The following is a 16,410-nucleotide window of genomic DNA, read 5'->3' as shown; positions in this document are numbered from 1 at the left end:
GTTTTTTTTTTTTTTTTTTTTTTTTTTTTTTGTTATCTTTCGCTTATACGTCAGAAGCATTGCTGGCGCACAGGCACTTTTGGTATGTGTTGAGGCTTGGTGCGAGGTAGTAGAGGACCAGGTCTGTCATGATCCTGTTGCTCCCTATGGCTGTCGACATGTGATGGTGCTGCCAAAGTGCGAGTACACTCTTTTCTCTGAGCTGGAAAATCAGTGGTTAGATTGGTATTTTGTGCTGACCTCTTGCTGTAACCAAAAAGCAAGAAAATACGACAGAAACAAAACCCCGACCAACAGAGTGTTTACACTAGCCGCCGCCAGAAAACTCTCAAGGCTGTCACATCCCGTGCGACCACCACGGCAAAACATCCGCCCCATTCTTGGAGCATTCGATTGGCATAGGCAGCGGAGAAGGAATGCAGCACACCATCTCATTGATCCTTCATCCTTCCCTTCAGATCTTTCATGCACAAATCACACCATTGTGCCATAGACTGCGGGCGCTCTATTTCCAACCAGTTCTTGCCCCTCGGCCCGTCACTGCAACTCAGCGGCAATTTGCCACATGCGGTCTGGTCAAGGCAATATTGACTTTAGACCGGTCTTGGCCTGCTCTTTGCCTAAGTGAAAGATAGTCATATCTTACCCGAAGTGTGGGGTTACAGAGTCTTTGGGATTTGGTCTAGATCTGGTCTAATTGTTTGCTGCCTGGGTTGCATAATCGTCTGTATACTAGCTTGGTCAGTGAGAGTTGTCAAACATCTCGTGGCAGGTCGGCGCTTGTCAAGTTGATCAACGGACTGCCTATTTCGAGATAGCCGCCGTGTGTGGTTGTGTGTTGCTTGCGCGCTATTCTGGGAACAAAAGCGTCTTTGCCAGCATCTATGAGGTTCAGTTAGTTTATCATGGATTGACTGGTTGAGATCAATCGCGTTGACCATGGCGCCAAACCAGGTATGACTGACTCATGGAATAGATATTCGCAAGACTGAAAGGCTCAATGAATCACGCTCCTACGGACGATGCCATCCCAAGAGACGGACAAGGTAACTCGCCTCATTAATGCGCATTGATGTCAGCCGATAAAAGAGCCCTACCGCCGTAGCCCAAGCTATCTGCTAAAGAGCCCCTAAAATTGCCCAGGAAGGATGTCTAGGTATTAGCTGCCATCGCGGCCCGGCCATCAAAGTAGGTACTGTACTGTACATACGCCGTAGGAACGTGGCATCCCTGCCTGTCCATCCAGCCACCTTGTCACCTGTCGTAGTCACGTCACCCCGCCTCGGCCTCTGCCCAGAAGCGGCTAACCAAGGAACGTAAGTGGTCCGCCCAGCCCTGATTGACCCAAGGGGCAGGCGAAAAAACGTGCTGCCCGAGATCTCTGATCACTTCCTGCACAAGAAGCAAAGCGAAAAAGGCCAGCCAGTAAGCCGGTCAGCAAGTAAGTCCGTCCTCTTGGCTCTTCGGCATTTTTATCCCCCCTTGCCTTATTTGTATATGTATGTATGGCTCAATCAAGACATTGAAATACAGAGCAGGATGCAACACCCCACTTGAAAGCGACGCGCGACGCGAAAGAAAAAAAAAAAAAAAACCTTTATGGATTGCGCTGACTGCAAGAGCGCGCTGATGGAGAGTTTGCACGATTTATTCACGAAGTAGCATCGGAATCAAACTTTTGTGCAGAATAAATGCCGAATTTCACCATTAATTCGCAGTAGTAGTAGCTTAATAGCTCGAGATAAGTGGACTTTTGGCATCCATGGCTCACCGTCTTTGCGACCCTGAAACCAAGGAAATCCATGGCAAAAACGACTGACGGGAGCATCCGGGTTGGAGAAAGGGTTTACTTGCTACGACGTCGTTACCTTAGCGGTGCCCGTGCTCATAGCTAGCGCTCAGGGTCCGTGCTCGGACGAGTGGGGGGAGGAGTCTTTTGGGCTTGGGGAATGAACATCCAATTGCGGAGTCGGTGGGATTTTGAAGCGCGCTTGCTATGTTTAGGTAAGGTTGGGTGTGCAAAAAATCCGGTTAGCGGCGCATCCTCGAGGAATCCATCATCCATCAAGTCGGTACCACACGCACCACCCACCTCACATCTTCTGCATCGAAAACCGGGAGGCTGTTTTCTATTTTCGACTTTCTAGATCTAGTTTTGATCGGTGCAACCGAATCCTTCAAACCCCAAAGTACTCTTTGTTTCTATATCGAGATATTTTCCCCCCATGATAGTAGGCACTACGCAGAAGCCTATGCCATCCAAGATGCGTCGCACGCGATAATTTTAGCATCAGATCTCTAAACCGCAGCACTCACCAATTTTTTTTTGGAGATTGTTTCGCTCTGGGTGGGACCCTGTGAGCGGGTTCCGTTCGTTCGTTTCGTTTTGTTGCTAGAGTCTTTTCCGGGGTATCATCGGGGGTTAAATCAAAATAACAAACTTTGGGATTTGAAACATCAAACACCATCGTTCGCTGCCTCTCGTATTTGAATCGAGGACACGCCCAACTCTTTTCGGCAACTTGGCTTGAAGTGTTGACCCGGCCAGCCAGGGAAGCCCTTTGAGACTCGATCCCCTCCATTCCTCTTTTGCGCAAAAGCAACCTTTTGGCATTTTGGAGGGGACACCTTGTGGATCATTCATTCATCCACTGCGCTGCTGCTGCAAGTCAGTTTATCGTCGCCCACGGGTCTAGGCTCTCACCGAGCAACAACCAGAAAATCAACTACAATGAGGATCGGCTGTCTTCAATTTGCGCCACAGGTTGGCGATGTCGACAACAACCTCAACCGTGCCGACTCGGTTCTCAACCGCGCGGATCCCCGTGACCTCGAAGACCTTGACCTACTGGTGCTTCCCGAAATGGCCTTTAGTGGTGCGAAAAATTCCGTCCACTCCCTGCGCGGCACTTCACCCCTGGACTAGCAGCTAACAGCTAATTATTACAGGCTACAATTTCAAGTCGCTTCAGGAGATCAAACCTTTCCTTGAACCAAAAGGCTCAGGTATATCAGCACTATGGGCTAGGACCACGGCGCTCAAGTACGATTGCAAGGTCGCTGTGGGCTACCCTGAGATAGTCAACAGCACCACCGACTGGACGCCCACGTCGCAGTACTTTAACTCGCTGCTTTTGGTTAATGAGGAGGGCGAGACCCTGGCCAACTACAGGAAGCAGCATCTCTATTACACCGATGAAACGTGGTGCTCAGAGGGAACCGGAGGCTTCTTTCAGGGTGAAGTAGATGGCCTCGGGCAGACGGCCATGGGGATCTGTAAGCAAGCAGTCCATCTGGAACTCACCTCGAAAAACTGAAGCCGCAAGGCGCAGGCCTCACTAACATCCATTTTTCTGCAGGCATGGACATCAAGTAAGAACTGCGTTGGGCACTTACCTACCTTGCCCGAATCAGATCTGCCACACACAGAAAAAAAAACTTGAGAAGCTTTGCTGACATAAATCGCAAAAGCCCCTATAAATTCGAAGCGCCATGGCATCAGTTCGAGTTCGCATTCCACATCCTCGAGTCGCATGCCAATGTCGTCATCATTTCCATGGCTTGGAGCACTCTCGAGGGCCGTGCTGCCTTTTGCAGCAAGCCATACGAGCCCGACATGGAGACGCTTGAGTACTGGGCCAAGCGCATGGAGCCCCTGATCCGCGCCGAGACAGAGGAAGAGATTATTCTCATATTCGCCAACCGTTGCGGTATCGAGCGGGACGCTCTGTATGCCGGCACGAGCACCGTAATGGGCATTCAAAACGGCGAAGTGAACGTCTACGGCGTCCTCGGCCGGGGTACTAAGCACCTCCTCGTAGTCGACACCGACAACGGCCCATTCGCGAAGTTGGTCAGCCGGCCGGGTAGAGAAACGGCCGAGGGTGAGTGGGACGGTAACACGACCGACGCCGAGGTACAGGCCGGCGACTCGCGCTCCCCCGCCGACAACGACCTGGACAACTTCTTGGACCTGAACAAGATCATCGATCCCGTCAGCTATCGACCCTCGGCACCAGTGCAGGTGGCCCCAGTCGAATGCGCCCTGTATGCTTGTGTGCCCGAGGTTCCCGAGGAGGTTGAAGAAGCCGAAGGAGCCGCTAAGCAGGAAGGGCCGGGGTCGGAAAAATCGGCCGAGCCACTTGAGAAGCCGACTAATGACGAAATAGCCGACTGGGCGATGGAAATCGATGGAAAGGAGCCGGCTCCAAGCGAGCCAGCCGAGTCGCTCATCGACTTGCCGCGCGCTGACAGTCCCATATTGTTTCCAGCACGACCGCGACTGACGATATCGACGGCGACATCACCAGCAACTCCGGTGAAGAACCCGCGTTCATCAGACTTTGGCGATTTACCAGCAGCGCCGCCACACGACCTCGACACACCGCCACCCACTGGCGAGTTTCCCGATCAAGAGTACCTCGCGGCGGCAGCTCAGGTGGACCGGCTATTATTCAGCACGACGGCTCTGCACACGCCAGAAGAGCCCGAGTGGCCGCTTCCAGATGCCTCTGCGGTGTCGCGGTCGCGATCCCAATCACCGTTGCGCTCCCAATCACCGTTGCGCTCCCAATCACCGCTGCGCTCTCAATCGCCTCTGGACCTCAAGCCACTGCCGCTGCCCCCTCCTCTCGAAGGCGACAAGCCATTGCCGCTGCGACCCCAGGAAAGACTGTCCCCGGTAAAGAACACGTTCATGTCGTCGCCGGTGAAGAACGAGTTCACGATACCGTTGCCGATTTCGCCTGCTTCTGCGCCCGAGGATGTCCGTCTGCCGGAGGAGCACTCGCGAGATGCCCAAGGTGTGGCGCAGATAGAGGCACAGTCGCCCCTGACGGCCATACTGGCTCCAGAGTCGATATCGGCCATTGTGAGCGAGATGCCGCTCGTGCTGGCGCGGCACATCAAACCAGAATATCAGCGTAGGGATAGCGGACTGTCGGAGCCGTTGATATCGATCGAAGTCGAGAGTCGCGACAAGGACACGGTCGTGGTGCATCTTCGAGACCAGCAGCCTTCGCATTCGCCTCCACGCTCCGTCACCATAACCTTTAGTATTGGAACCGCGTTGTAACCTGGCGAGAAAGTTGTTCCTGAGCATAATGGCGTATGATTCCCTTCTTTTTCTTTTCATTAGATGAACTTTTCGAGCAAGCCTCCTCTTTATTCCTTTTCTTTCTTTCTTTCTTTTTCTCTTCATTTCCTTCTTTCCTTTCTTAGTCCCATTTCCTGGAACTCATTTTGCCAGGGACGCTTGGGCGCGTTCCTGGATGATACTTGCAGGACCGCTTGCGCTCCATCTTTTGCTTATGATCTTTTTCTGTGCATCCTTGGCCATGCCAGATCACTCATTACTTTCCCTTGTTTCATATGTAATATCTCTAATTTCAAAAAGTCTTCTTTCTTTTCCTTCGTTCTTTCTCGCTTAACTGTTGCTTCTTATGTGTAGAGCTTGTATGATATTGTTAACGAATGGGATGGCTAGTGTATTAGACAAATGAGAAGGGGAACCGACGATCAGTTTTACCGGGAGTTGTATCCCACTGTTCATATATCTCGAGTCTTCTTGGCTCACCTTCGTGATTGCGGTAGCTTGAGAGCAGGAACCACAATGGAACTGCTGTGGTTTGTGGCCGATCTCCCTGATTCGTCAATTGTGGACACATCCTGGACGTTCTTCCCTAGGCTGAGGACAAGGCTCTCATGCGCGCAAGAGATCGGTCCAGAGGCCGATGAAGACCTTTTGCAGCAGGCCTCAAGTCGGATAGCCCCGTAAACAACCTCAACTTGAACGGATCGGTCCATCAGCTGACGTACAAGATGACAAGAGGTCAAGCCGTGCTGGCAAGGAGGACGTCTTGGCATTCGACAAGAGCTGGCTTCAAAATGTAGCCATCAGGAAGTATGAGGGCAAGCCAGGCTTATTGCACCCAAATCACCCTTCTCTGTGCCTATGGGCAAGACAAACACGTCGCAGAGGGCGGGCCGGTTTCGGTCTTTGTTTCTGGGCGATCCGAAAACACAAAACAAAGTCCATTCCGGGAGCTTCCTGGCCGATGCGATTCAACCCCAGAACCACATGTTATCACCTGTTTGACAATGCCACTCAAAAAGGCGGGCATTAGGACCGGCTCCATTCTCCATTCTTGCTCAAGCCATTTTGGTCCAAAGACAGTTGTCGCTCCATGAACTTTGAGGGTGTTCCTGTGGTGCGCTGTAGGAAACTGCAATATGACGATCAGAAACAGCAGAATCCAGCTTGAAGGAAAAGAAACATCATTTCTGCGACTTTGGCAGACTTGATAACAACGCTTCAAGTCAAACGTGTATGTTCCTGCTAACATCGAAAGGAGACCGTTGAATAAAAGCTATCAAGTACCGAGATAAATGGCATTGGCTGATTGGCATCAATCGACAGCGGCGGCTGAGATTTTCCAAGTCACCGCAGGACTCAGCACAACGTGTGCAATCATGCTTCCGTTGGCCGTCGGTAAGGTTTGATGATCTAAACCACACAAAATCGCCCCGCAACCACATGGTCTCGGATTTGGCGGTCAGGATAAGTGCTCCAAGGTATGTGGCGCCTTCTTACGGCCGCCTGAGGCTGTCACAGAGCCGTGTGACGACACCCAAGGTCGTTGGTTTCGGGTATGCTCGGCACCAGTGACATGGTGCTATGGGCAAAAGTTGACAATGAGAGCGCAAAGATGGTCTTTGGCAAGATGCTGTACGATCCAAAGTTGGATCTGACCCGCGCTTTTGCTCATGGAGTTTTATATGCTGGTAACTACCGGCATAACTTTACCCTCATTCAACAAAGGAACGAGCGTGCATTGGCACTGATAAATAAAATAAAAATAAAAAAAGCCAGCATTATGGGTGTAACGTTTTGTTCCTTCTGTGTAGGTACGTAGGCTTCAAAGGGGATTTGCTTGATCTTATGTTGGTGAATCGGACAAAGTCGAAGCTCAGTTGAAGGAGAGCTTTGTCGTCAATGGGGAACACGCCGATTGGAGTTGTTCGGAAAAAGCGATTCCTTGCTCGAATTATGGTTCTGTTCAGCACGCTAATCCCCCTCTCCGGCGCCTCAGGACTGCTGTTCCGATCCGGGTATCTTGCATATTGGCGTCGCGTGCAAGGCGCCTGACATGCTGGTGCTGAAATCCAAGGGCCAGCAGAGGGGTATGACGCCGGGGTTGCGTTGTCCTCGCAGCTGGATAGACTTTTCGACCAACAAATGGGCTTTTCCTATGACGCGGCCTGGGGCTGAGCCAGTATAACAAACAATAGTCTTGAGAAACAGGCAAGGTGGCCACCGCTGCAGCCTTGTGGTTTTACCGCAGTCAACCCCCTTGCATGGGGAGTATGGCGGGTGATAGGTTGTCAGGCCCGTTGAGCCCTGTATCTTAAGACCGATTTGGCGTGGTGATAGACAATATTCTCTCACGGATTTTGCCGGGGGTTGCAAATGTTGGGCTCCTTATCGAGCCAGTTGAGATCATGTCGTCGAAACAGGGTCAAATCCATCCATAAGCCCCGATCTGCGATTTACTAAAACGCGCAGCAGTCCGTGGAACGTCGCAGTGCGCCAGTTCAGCGCCGTTTTTTGCGACACGGGCGCCAAATTCAGCAACATATCGCAAAATCGACGTGCGTGAGCATGATCGGATATCAATCAGAGACTTTGGGTTCGCATGGTTGTTCTTGAAGGATCCAGGAGGGGCTGCTCGAGTGTGGCTGCAGGGTTGATGGAAGCAGCAACGCCGCCATGATTGAAATGAGCGTTTTTTTTTTTTCGATATGAGAGCCGAATGCTGAAAGAGATGCTGGACAGTGCGGGTTGACAACCATCTCGTTTAGCGGATATAGTTGACTTTTTGATCTAGACCGTCATCTGTATATGCCGCGAGGCTTTGAGGCCGGATGCAAGTCGTATGCTTGCAATCCATTTGTCTGCCCATAATGGCGAGATTTCTTTAAGATGCCCCAAGGATGGGGTGAAGACTGGACGATCTTGATCGTAGCTACCTCTAGCTACAATGTGGGTATGTTCGAGGAGTCCGTCCATCAATCAAGCACAAATGATTTTGCATCTTGGCTTCACCTGGAGCTAAGTAGGCGTGCTATATGTGATTAAGAAAGAGGGATATAAAATGTATGCCAACGAGAAAGTTGGCTTTTTCATGTTGGGGGAAAGGTGACTTAATTGTTCATGCCAATAACAGCATGGTAATATAATACTGAATGAAGACTTGAGACAACACAAGTAGCAAAAGCCAGCTGTAGATGCCGAGAGCTTCCAAAACAGAAGCAACGGGAAAAAAGGCACTTTGCGATAGTTATATTCTGGGACTCATAGAGAATCGTCGTCTTGTGCCCCCATTCTGTCTAGTAGGTGGCTTTCTTGATACACTGATGGATTTTGGTTCAATGTTTCGAGTGTCCTGAAACATCCTGAGTGCAACCACAGAATCCTACAGAAAGTTTCAGATAGCCGCCCAAGGATGAGACGTTCATTGTACTCATCCTTAGAATTGTATCGTGTTTCAACTGTTGCTCACCCTCTCTGATGGTGTGTAGTGTATTGCCAATGAGGGTTAGGGTTAATGGAGCTGTTTGCAGATTTTCACCATCACCCATTGGCTGATGGTGAGTTACCGAACACTAGCCGAACGAATCACTTGCTGGCGTTTGCCGCCGAACTTCCAACTATTTCGCACAAAAGTTGGTGCTGCATGTTCAAAGGATCAGGAGTTGCCCCTGTTTACGGCGAGGTTTACTCCGCTAACTGTCACCGATGTCACCGCCACAGAGTCAACGCACGATTCACGACAGCAGTACCAGGCAACCTACGTCGATGGTGTTTCCGTGTTCATCATAGGATGCATCCGGTCCAAAGCAGACTTGTTCCTCATTATGCTATGCTCAGTAAATGCCTGTTGATACTTTTACAACTGTTGACCTGACCTAGGAGATGGGAAATGACAATTGCCAGCTGGGCTTGTATCGCGCTCTCTGAATTTCCGCAAATCCTCGGGCTTGATGGCACTATGCTTATTGGCAATATGCCATATGCATGTTTTGCATATGTGCGGAGTTACTCTCCTGACCGATTGGGAACGTCGGCGGCTAGCCATCACAAGAGTTGGTTTTCATTCAATCCATCGGAGCAATCTGGCCGAAAAGGAGCAGATGGATGCCACCAACATTACAGAAAGTGTTTTGAAAAACAGGAATGCTGGCCGTCCGTTTATAACTGAGCTGACCAAGTGACAATCGTTTAATCAAAGGCTCGTCAACCAGCTGATCTCGGCAAACTACCTGGTAACGCAACCCGCCCAAGCTAGACTAGTAAGTGCGAATCCCCACAATTGAAGGCGATGATGCAGGAACGGCTTACGTTGGTCTTTCTTTTGCAGGTACGAGTTTGGTGTAGACCTTCCTCCCGATCAAGGCAAGAACCTGCCTTTCCTGGGTGATGATAAAGACGGATTTGCTAGCAATCAGAATAGGAAATATTATCGTGGCAAGAACTAAGTAAATACTATAACTCCAATAGTGACCAGCCAAGCAAGCAGATTTTCCCATGTGCGGACATGATTAAGCAAAAAATAAAAGCCGATCGACCTCAGGAATGGAATGCCGGCCAAAAAGTCCATCGAACGGTCACTCTAAAACCCCACCTTCCTCTTCCATCTTTAACACCCTTGCTTGGATAGCAAGGGCAAATTTGCTCGCTCTTACATGCAGCCAATCAAGCCAACCCAGCTGCCGGCGACAGCACGTTCGGGGGAAAGCTCGAATGGTGTGAAGCGCAACACATTGGGGTTTTGTCCCTTTCCGAGGGATCTTGCGGTCCGTCAGGAGGACCCGCGAGTGGAAACTGTCATGTGTCGAGCTCTCTCAGTGGTCAATCTGGCGTGCAGGCTGCATGAGAGAACCAGTCATCACTGGGGCAAGTTGACACCCGCCTGGTGCCAAGACCTTGTAACCTCCACTCCAGCGGCCTCTGCCCGACCCGCCTGGTCCTGTCCGGCCAGTGTCGAGGCTTTTCTCCTGCTTGGTATCTTGACAATAGTCGGGCCCATCTAACAATCAGCACACATACGCACAACTTGTGTGTCACATCCACCCAGCAAGTCCTGTGAAATCTCATGGTCAGGCCAGCCAGCCCTCTTTACGTGGTACGCTTCCCCAACCACCCAATAGTCGGTCTTGGTCGCTAAATCTCACTCAGGGCCGTCACCCTCCATCACCTTCAATGGCGCCCAATCAACCCCTGTCTTGCTTGGCTCGCTCTTTTGGACCCCAATGGTTGATCGCCCTTTTTTCCATCACCGCACTCCGCATCCTTTTTACTATTATTTTTCCAACCATTGTGGGGGAAACGCATGATTAAATCCTGTCACAATCACGTTTCTAACTCCGATAAAGATCATTTTACTTCTGATAAACCCACCAGGGTACCGTATTTGCAAAGGTGTGGCGTCTTTGGGCAAGCGCTTGAGGTACAATAGCAACGCTACCTACATCACGACCAGACTGCCGGGTTGGTTGCTACCTTGTCGAGCTGCCCTGCAAAATCCTCTAGTCGATCTTTTGGGTGTATATATCCACCTTGGGACATACTTACCTTGAGCCTTACCTCTTCCTCAGGCCATGTCAGCATACAGGCTCACCGGGACTCGTCTTGTGTGACACCGCAACGCGGAAGTTCAGAGCAGTCTTTCCAGGGGTACAAAATCCGGGGACAGTTTCCTTGCTTGCTTCCTGTGGTGCACCTTGTGTACTACATAGCCGAATCCCGTCTATGCAACCAACCGGTATCTTCTTTGGATGCCTACCACTCGGCTCCCTGCCTTTTAGTCTACCCACGCCTCTACTGAAGTAGCAGTAGGTACGCAGGAAGGAGCTGCATCTTGTGCGCTAGGATTACAATTCGGTCGGAAGAACACACCTTTGTACCGTGGATAGATGACGGCAGCTGCCCATCGCACACAATGAAACTATCGCAGGCATTTCCGGTGCTTCTCGGCACGCTCGCATCGTTCGCAACGAGCCTGCTGTTGGCCCCAAACTCGCCATGCTCGAGGCACTGCGGAAATGTGCTCTCAGCCACTACCGCCGACGACATGGAGTGCTTTGACAATCCCTCTGACTACTCGACCACAGCCGCTGGCAATGTGCTTCAGAACTGCTTGACATGCCAGGCGAGCAGCTCATATACCTCCGCCGGGCAGTCTGATCTCGAGTGGCTCATATGTAGGTGAAATCCCGCACACTACATGCCCAGAGCAATAGACGAGACTGACATCTCGAAAAAAAAAAAAATGGCCAGATAACCTGAGATACACACTATCATTCTGCCTGTTTGGCTTCCCCGACAGTGATAAGAAACTTGGCTCAAATCCATGCACCACAAGGTAAACAGAAACATCTATGACCAAGAAATATTTCAGCAAACCTGCTCGGGGAATGATGCTGACTAGCTCTCAAACACGTGTGCAGCACTGCTTGCGGCCCTTTCAGAGAGGCGATCCAATGGCAGAACCTTACCAAGGCAGCTGGACGCTACGACTTTTGCAACTCTTGGAGGGCCCACGACTTTTCGAAATGCCAACCGTGCCTTCAGTCCGGTCGCCACTATGTGTTGACCAACTACATGACCATGCTCGATGCGGCCTGCACGCAACAGCCCGCCGAAGGACGCACCATATCGGTCTCCGGTCCACCTTTCACGACCAAGGCCATTCAGGCCACGACCCCGGCCCCAACCGGCTACACCTTTGTGCCTGATAACGGCCCACTCAACCTTAGCGCAAAGGTCGGCATTGCCTTCGCCGGGGTGGCCATCATACTCATCGCCGCCGGCTGCGGCATCGTCTGTAACGGCAAGCGCAGGCGCCGCCGCTACTTGCGCGACATGGAAAAGCGCCAGGCGATGGCCCAGTCTCAGGGCTTTGGCGGTAGTAGCCGCTGGCCTGGTACCCACGGGGCGGGCGGCGACATGTTTGAGACCCCAGTCAGCCAGAGGCCGCTCGTTGGCGGCTGGGAGCAATCTCCCACCTCGGCGCACACGGATCGGACCGGCCTTTCAACTGGATTTTCGCCGGCCATGGAGAAGAACGACAGCGCCGGGCCCTCCACGTTCCCGACGCGATACTATTCACCTTATAGCAGCCCCATCAGCACTGCCGACGCCAACGGCATGCAGCATCACCAACAGCAGCAGCAGTGGCCGGCGATGACTCAAGAAGCGCTAGCACAGATGGAGCGCGAGCGCGAACAGGAGGTGCAGCAGCAGCAGCGGCATTACTTTATGCAGCAACAGCAGTACCAAATTCAACAGCAACGACTATACCAATCCCAGCAACATCTCAGCCCGCAAGACATAGGAGTCGCGCTGGGTGGTGACGATCCAAGCCTGCGGTCGAAAAAGTCGGATCTGAGCTTCGTCTCCAAGGAGTCGGACCCAGCTGGGCAACAAGCGCCACCTCCGCAGCCGAACCCGCTCGCGAGCAACCCCTGGTCCTCTGCAGACGTCAAGGGCAAGCATCCCGCCTACCATAGCAGCACCGAGGAGTACGAGTTGAAGGAGGTGGACAGCAACGGGACCATGCGGGGTGTCCTTGCCGCCGCTGCACAGCAGGCCCCGGTGCTCCAGCACCCCGGCTTCGGGAGGTATCCGGCGCCCACAACGGGAAGGAATCAATGGGTTTAGCGTGTTGGTATATTTTAATGCAGTCACTGAACGTCTTAGCGTTCATAAATACTCCAGATTTTGTAAACAAGCTCTAGTCCCTTGCCGAGATGCGGTCGAGTGGTTTCTACGATGACATGCTCGGTGTAGGGCATGAGAAATGATAATGACTCGATAATCTCGTTTGATTCATACTCACTTCTGTTCATTTATCAGATAATTGTACATTTGATAGACATCGAGTTTGCTTGACATAGACATGAAATTGCAGGATAAACAAGTGCGAATATGTGTACGTGATGATAAGCAGCATAACGCTATTCATTGCACGAGCGTCATATGCTACACATATTTTTCATACCTCATGCCCATGATCTCTTCCTAGCGAAAAACAAAATCAAAACAGCCGTCCTGTGTCCCGTGCGCCTACAAAGTACAACCCAGTCCAGCCATCGAGCCCTCCCAAACAAAGCAGGCCCATCCTTAATTACAGACTAAAAGTTCCATTGATGGGTAGGATTCGGCTGCTCGAGCCGACACTGACGGTGTAGGTGCCGTTCCTCAGCAGCCACTTCTGAGTAATAACATCCCAGATGCTCATGTCTCGCCTGCTCAGCTCAAACCGCACCGTGGCCTTCTCCTTGGCCTTGATGAACGGCTTCTCGAAGCCCCTGAGCACCCGCAGCGGCGTGTGCCCATCCTCGGCCCCGGGCACGGAGAGGTACAGCTGGGCAACCTCGGCACCATCGACGCCACCCGTGTTTTCGACCTCGGCCGTGACGCTCACGAGCGTCTCCCAAAGCGAAGCCGGCCCTCCCGACAACACCTGGCCTTCAGGGTGTGGGCCAAAGCTGACGCCCGTCGACTTTTCAATCTTCAGGTTGGAGTAGCTAAATGTCGTGTACGACAGACCAAAACCGAATTCGTAGCGGGGCTCGATCTTTTGCTTGTCGAAATGTCGGTAGTCCAGGAACAAGCCTTCGGTAAAGTCGGCCTGTGGGAACAGCTCGTATTTGCCCTTTGGCAAATTCGGATCTTGGACGCCGCCGTAATCCGTCTCGTTGCGTGCCACTGTGTACGGCATCTTGCCTGACGGGTTGACTTTGCCGTACAGTATGGATGCCAGGGCAACTCCAGATGCTTGCCCGGGGAGGTGCGCATAAATGAGGGCCGTGACATTGGGATGGTCAATAAATTGATCAACAAGCCGCGGGCCGGCGTTGTGCAGGACGACGATTGTGTTATTGCATGAGTTGGCCACGTGCTTGATTAACCCGTCAGTGTAGTCGTCTCGGAGTCCAACTCTATCCCAACCTTCAGCGGCTGCAACGTTTCCAAACACGAGACAGGCTTCCGAGTTGGAGTTTACGGAAGGCTTGGGCGATGCAAAATCCCAGAACATGACTGTATCGTCCTCCCAGCACTGCTGCGATATGGCGTCGAAGGGTGCGCTGACCAGCGAAACAGACACCGCTCCGGATCCGCCGCCAGAGAATATCGTGCCATTGATGGCGATTGGCCTTGTTTGTTCCGCCCGTGCGGTGCCGGGTAGCATCTCTCCTGCGTGGAGCATGCCAGTCTTGATATCATCGTAGTTCATGGATTCGGGACCCCAAACCCACTGTGGGAAGATTCCTGGCTCAAAGTTGGTCTTATCAGCCTTTTTGGCCGAGTAACCATAGATGGTCAACATCTTGGGCCTCTTGAGTGGGAGGGCGTTTCGGATGTTTTTCACGAGAACATGGCCCTCAACCGCCCCGTCGAAGATTGTGGCCTTGTCGGACGAGTTCCTGGCATCAACTATCGCGTGCGGCTGGTTGATATCGGCGGGGATTCCGCTTCCTGGCGTCGGGAAGCCCTTGTCATGACCCAGCTGGAACCAGGGTGCAAGAACGCTACATAGAGACACACGGCAAGCCTGTTAGCATAGAAAACTTGTCGCAGGGACTGACCAAACTGACCGTATTGCCATATCGTCGAGACGTGACTGAGGAACGGTGCCATTGTTGATTGCTTTGAGCAGTTCCGCGCCCCAAAACTGGTCTGCATGCGGCATGGCCATATCGAGTCCAGCAAGGGCCGACGCTACTCCACTGTGCTGCGCCCACCAGTCACTCACAACGTGGCCCTAGTTGAGAGATCTTGCCGTCAGTTTCCATCGCAGAAAGGGTTGTGTGAGGATCAAGAGGAGACCTCGATACCTGAAAGCCCAGTTCCGTCTTCAAGAGACCGTTGAGGGCCTTGCTGTTCGCACAGCCGTAGGAATTGTTCAATCTGTTGTAAGAGCACATGATGCTGCCTGTCCCGGCGCGTACGGCATCCATGAAGGGCCTTGACGCTAGCGTTAATCGTATGCAATCGCTGTGAGTTCATACAAATCGGCATCCGGGGGTTTTCTTACCAAAGATACAGTTCGTGCATTGTCCGGTCATCAATGTTTGAAGACACAGATTGAACTTCGCCATCAGGCTGGCGGTTAGTTTCTTGCTCGTTGGCGACGTAGTGCTGATAGTATGCCGAGTCAGTGAACTTCCAGTGTAGAATAAGGAGACATATATCTCCTCACCTTGGTGCTCGCAATCACGCCAGCATTTTGTATGCCACGGACCGTCTGATCAACCAAGATTCCGGAGAGATAGGGGTCAACGGCAAATCCTATCTTTACAGTTAGCTCTCGCCAAGTCATTAGTCTGTGACCCCGGCACCTCCATGCTCACCTTCCCAGTTGCGTCCACCCCTTACGGTCCTTCCAATAGGACCTACAACCGGGCCCAGGAGCACATTGACACCTTTCTTCCGAAATTCAGAGCCCATGCCATAGGCACGTTTTGCGCTAAGCTGCCGGTTGAAACTGGTATGATAGCTGCGTCAGTACAGTTATCTTATGTCTCCTGTTTACCTCTGCCAAGACAGTAACACACTCACCTGGCACCCACATGGACACCACTGGGCCACGCAGTAACAAAATCTGTGCCGCGTAAGCCATTGCCTGCATCAGCCAGGCACATTCCAGGAAAACCAACGTTGGTGATGGGTGCGATGTTGCCATCACAACGACGGACAGGCTCAGGTTTGCCGGCGATCAGGACAAGCTGTTTGCAGGAGGCGAATTTAGCCAATGCGGCCACAGGACGTATTATACAAAGGGGTGGTGTCATTCAGCCAGCACTCACTTTTTCATCGTTTGTCATATTGCCAACCATGTCCTTTGCCTTTCTGTATGCCTCTTCCCAGCCCCCTCCGCCGGTCATCTCCGCTATTCGCCATCAGCATAAATTAGTTGGACTGCCATTGACAGAGAAATTGACCATATAGTATCAATATATATATATATATATATATATATATATATATATATATAGTGGAAAGTAGGAGAACCTACGGGATGGATACACCGGCGGGGACTGGCCATAGAAGTAGCTATCTTCTGTGATGGCGTCCGGCGACCGCAGCTTTCCCTTGGGTGAGTTTCCCGAGCTCTTGGGCAAGGCGGCCAGCCCCGCAAGTCCGCCGCCGATGACCAAAAATACCACGGCGGCGAGGGTGGCAGCGCCCTTCCTTGTCCCCAAGAATGGAAAGCGCTGCACGATCCTTGATTGTCAACTGGAAGGAACACCCGTGTGTGACTTGTCCACCGACGAAACCATTGACGCCGGCGACTCCTTGGCGTAACTGCCCGATACGGACTCGTAATGGTGACCGGACGACAT

The 16,410-nt window shown here is 52.0% G+C and overlaps 4 protein-coding genes across 4 annotated transcripts; 3 read left to right on the top strand and 1 right to left on the bottom strand.

The window, feature by feature from the left end:
• Positions 1–2,731: 2,731 nt before the first annotated feature.
• Positions 2,732–5,074, top strand: PpBr36_04695 (uncharacterized protein; the record flags this gene model as incomplete). The annotated part of the gene is made up of 4 exons (XM_029891854.1): positions 2,732–2,876; positions 2,950–3,276; positions 3,360–3,372; positions 3,472–5,074. The coding sequence occupies 4 exons, from the start codon at positions 2,732–2,734 to the stop codon at positions 5,072–5,074; spliced, it is 2,088 nt and encodes a 695-aa protein (XP_029749415.1).
• A 4,013-nt stretch (positions 5,075–9,087) lies between these two features.
• PpBr36_04694 (uncharacterized protein) lies at positions 9,088–9,351 on the top strand (the record flags this gene model as incomplete). Its single annotated transcript, XM_029891853.1, has 2 exons — positions 9,088–9,269; positions 9,291–9,351. Coding segments are annotated over 2 exons (243 nt in total), but the record flags the coding sequence as incomplete, so codon positions are not given.
• Positions 9,352–11,000: 1,649 nt separating this feature from the next.
• PpBr36_04693 (uncharacterized protein) lies at positions 11,001–12,721 on the top strand (the record flags this gene model as incomplete). Its single annotated transcript, XM_029891852.1, has 3 exons — positions 11,001–11,262; positions 11,339–11,423; positions 11,509–12,721. The coding sequence occupies 3 exons, from the start codon at positions 11,001–11,003 to the stop codon at positions 12,719–12,721; spliced, it is 1,560 nt and encodes a 519-aa protein (XP_029749417.1).
• Positions 12,722–13,187: 466 nt separating this feature from the next.
• Positions 13,188–16,410, bottom strand: PpBr36_04692 (uncharacterized protein; the record flags this gene model as incomplete). The annotated part of the gene is made up of 10 exons (XM_029891851.1): positions 13,188–14,595; positions 14,662–14,828; positions 14,902–15,031; positions 15,102–15,205; positions 15,267–15,355; positions 15,418–15,551; positions 15,626–15,792; positions 15,874–15,956; positions 16,083–16,281; positions 16,315–16,410. The coding sequence occupies 10 exons, from the start codon at positions 16,408–16,410 to the stop codon at positions 13,188–13,190; spliced, it is 2,577 nt and encodes an 858-aa protein (XP_029749418.1).

This window comes from Pyricularia pennisetigena, chromosome 6 (genome assembly GCF_004337985.1).
Source record: "Pyricularia pennisetigena strain Br36 chromosome 6, whole genome shotgun sequence".
Lineage (NCBI taxonomy): Eukaryota > Fungi > Ascomycota > Sordariomycetes > Magnaporthales > Pyriculariaceae > Pyricularia > Pyricularia pennisetigena.
This window is presented reverse-complemented; position numbering and strand designations above follow the sequence as displayed.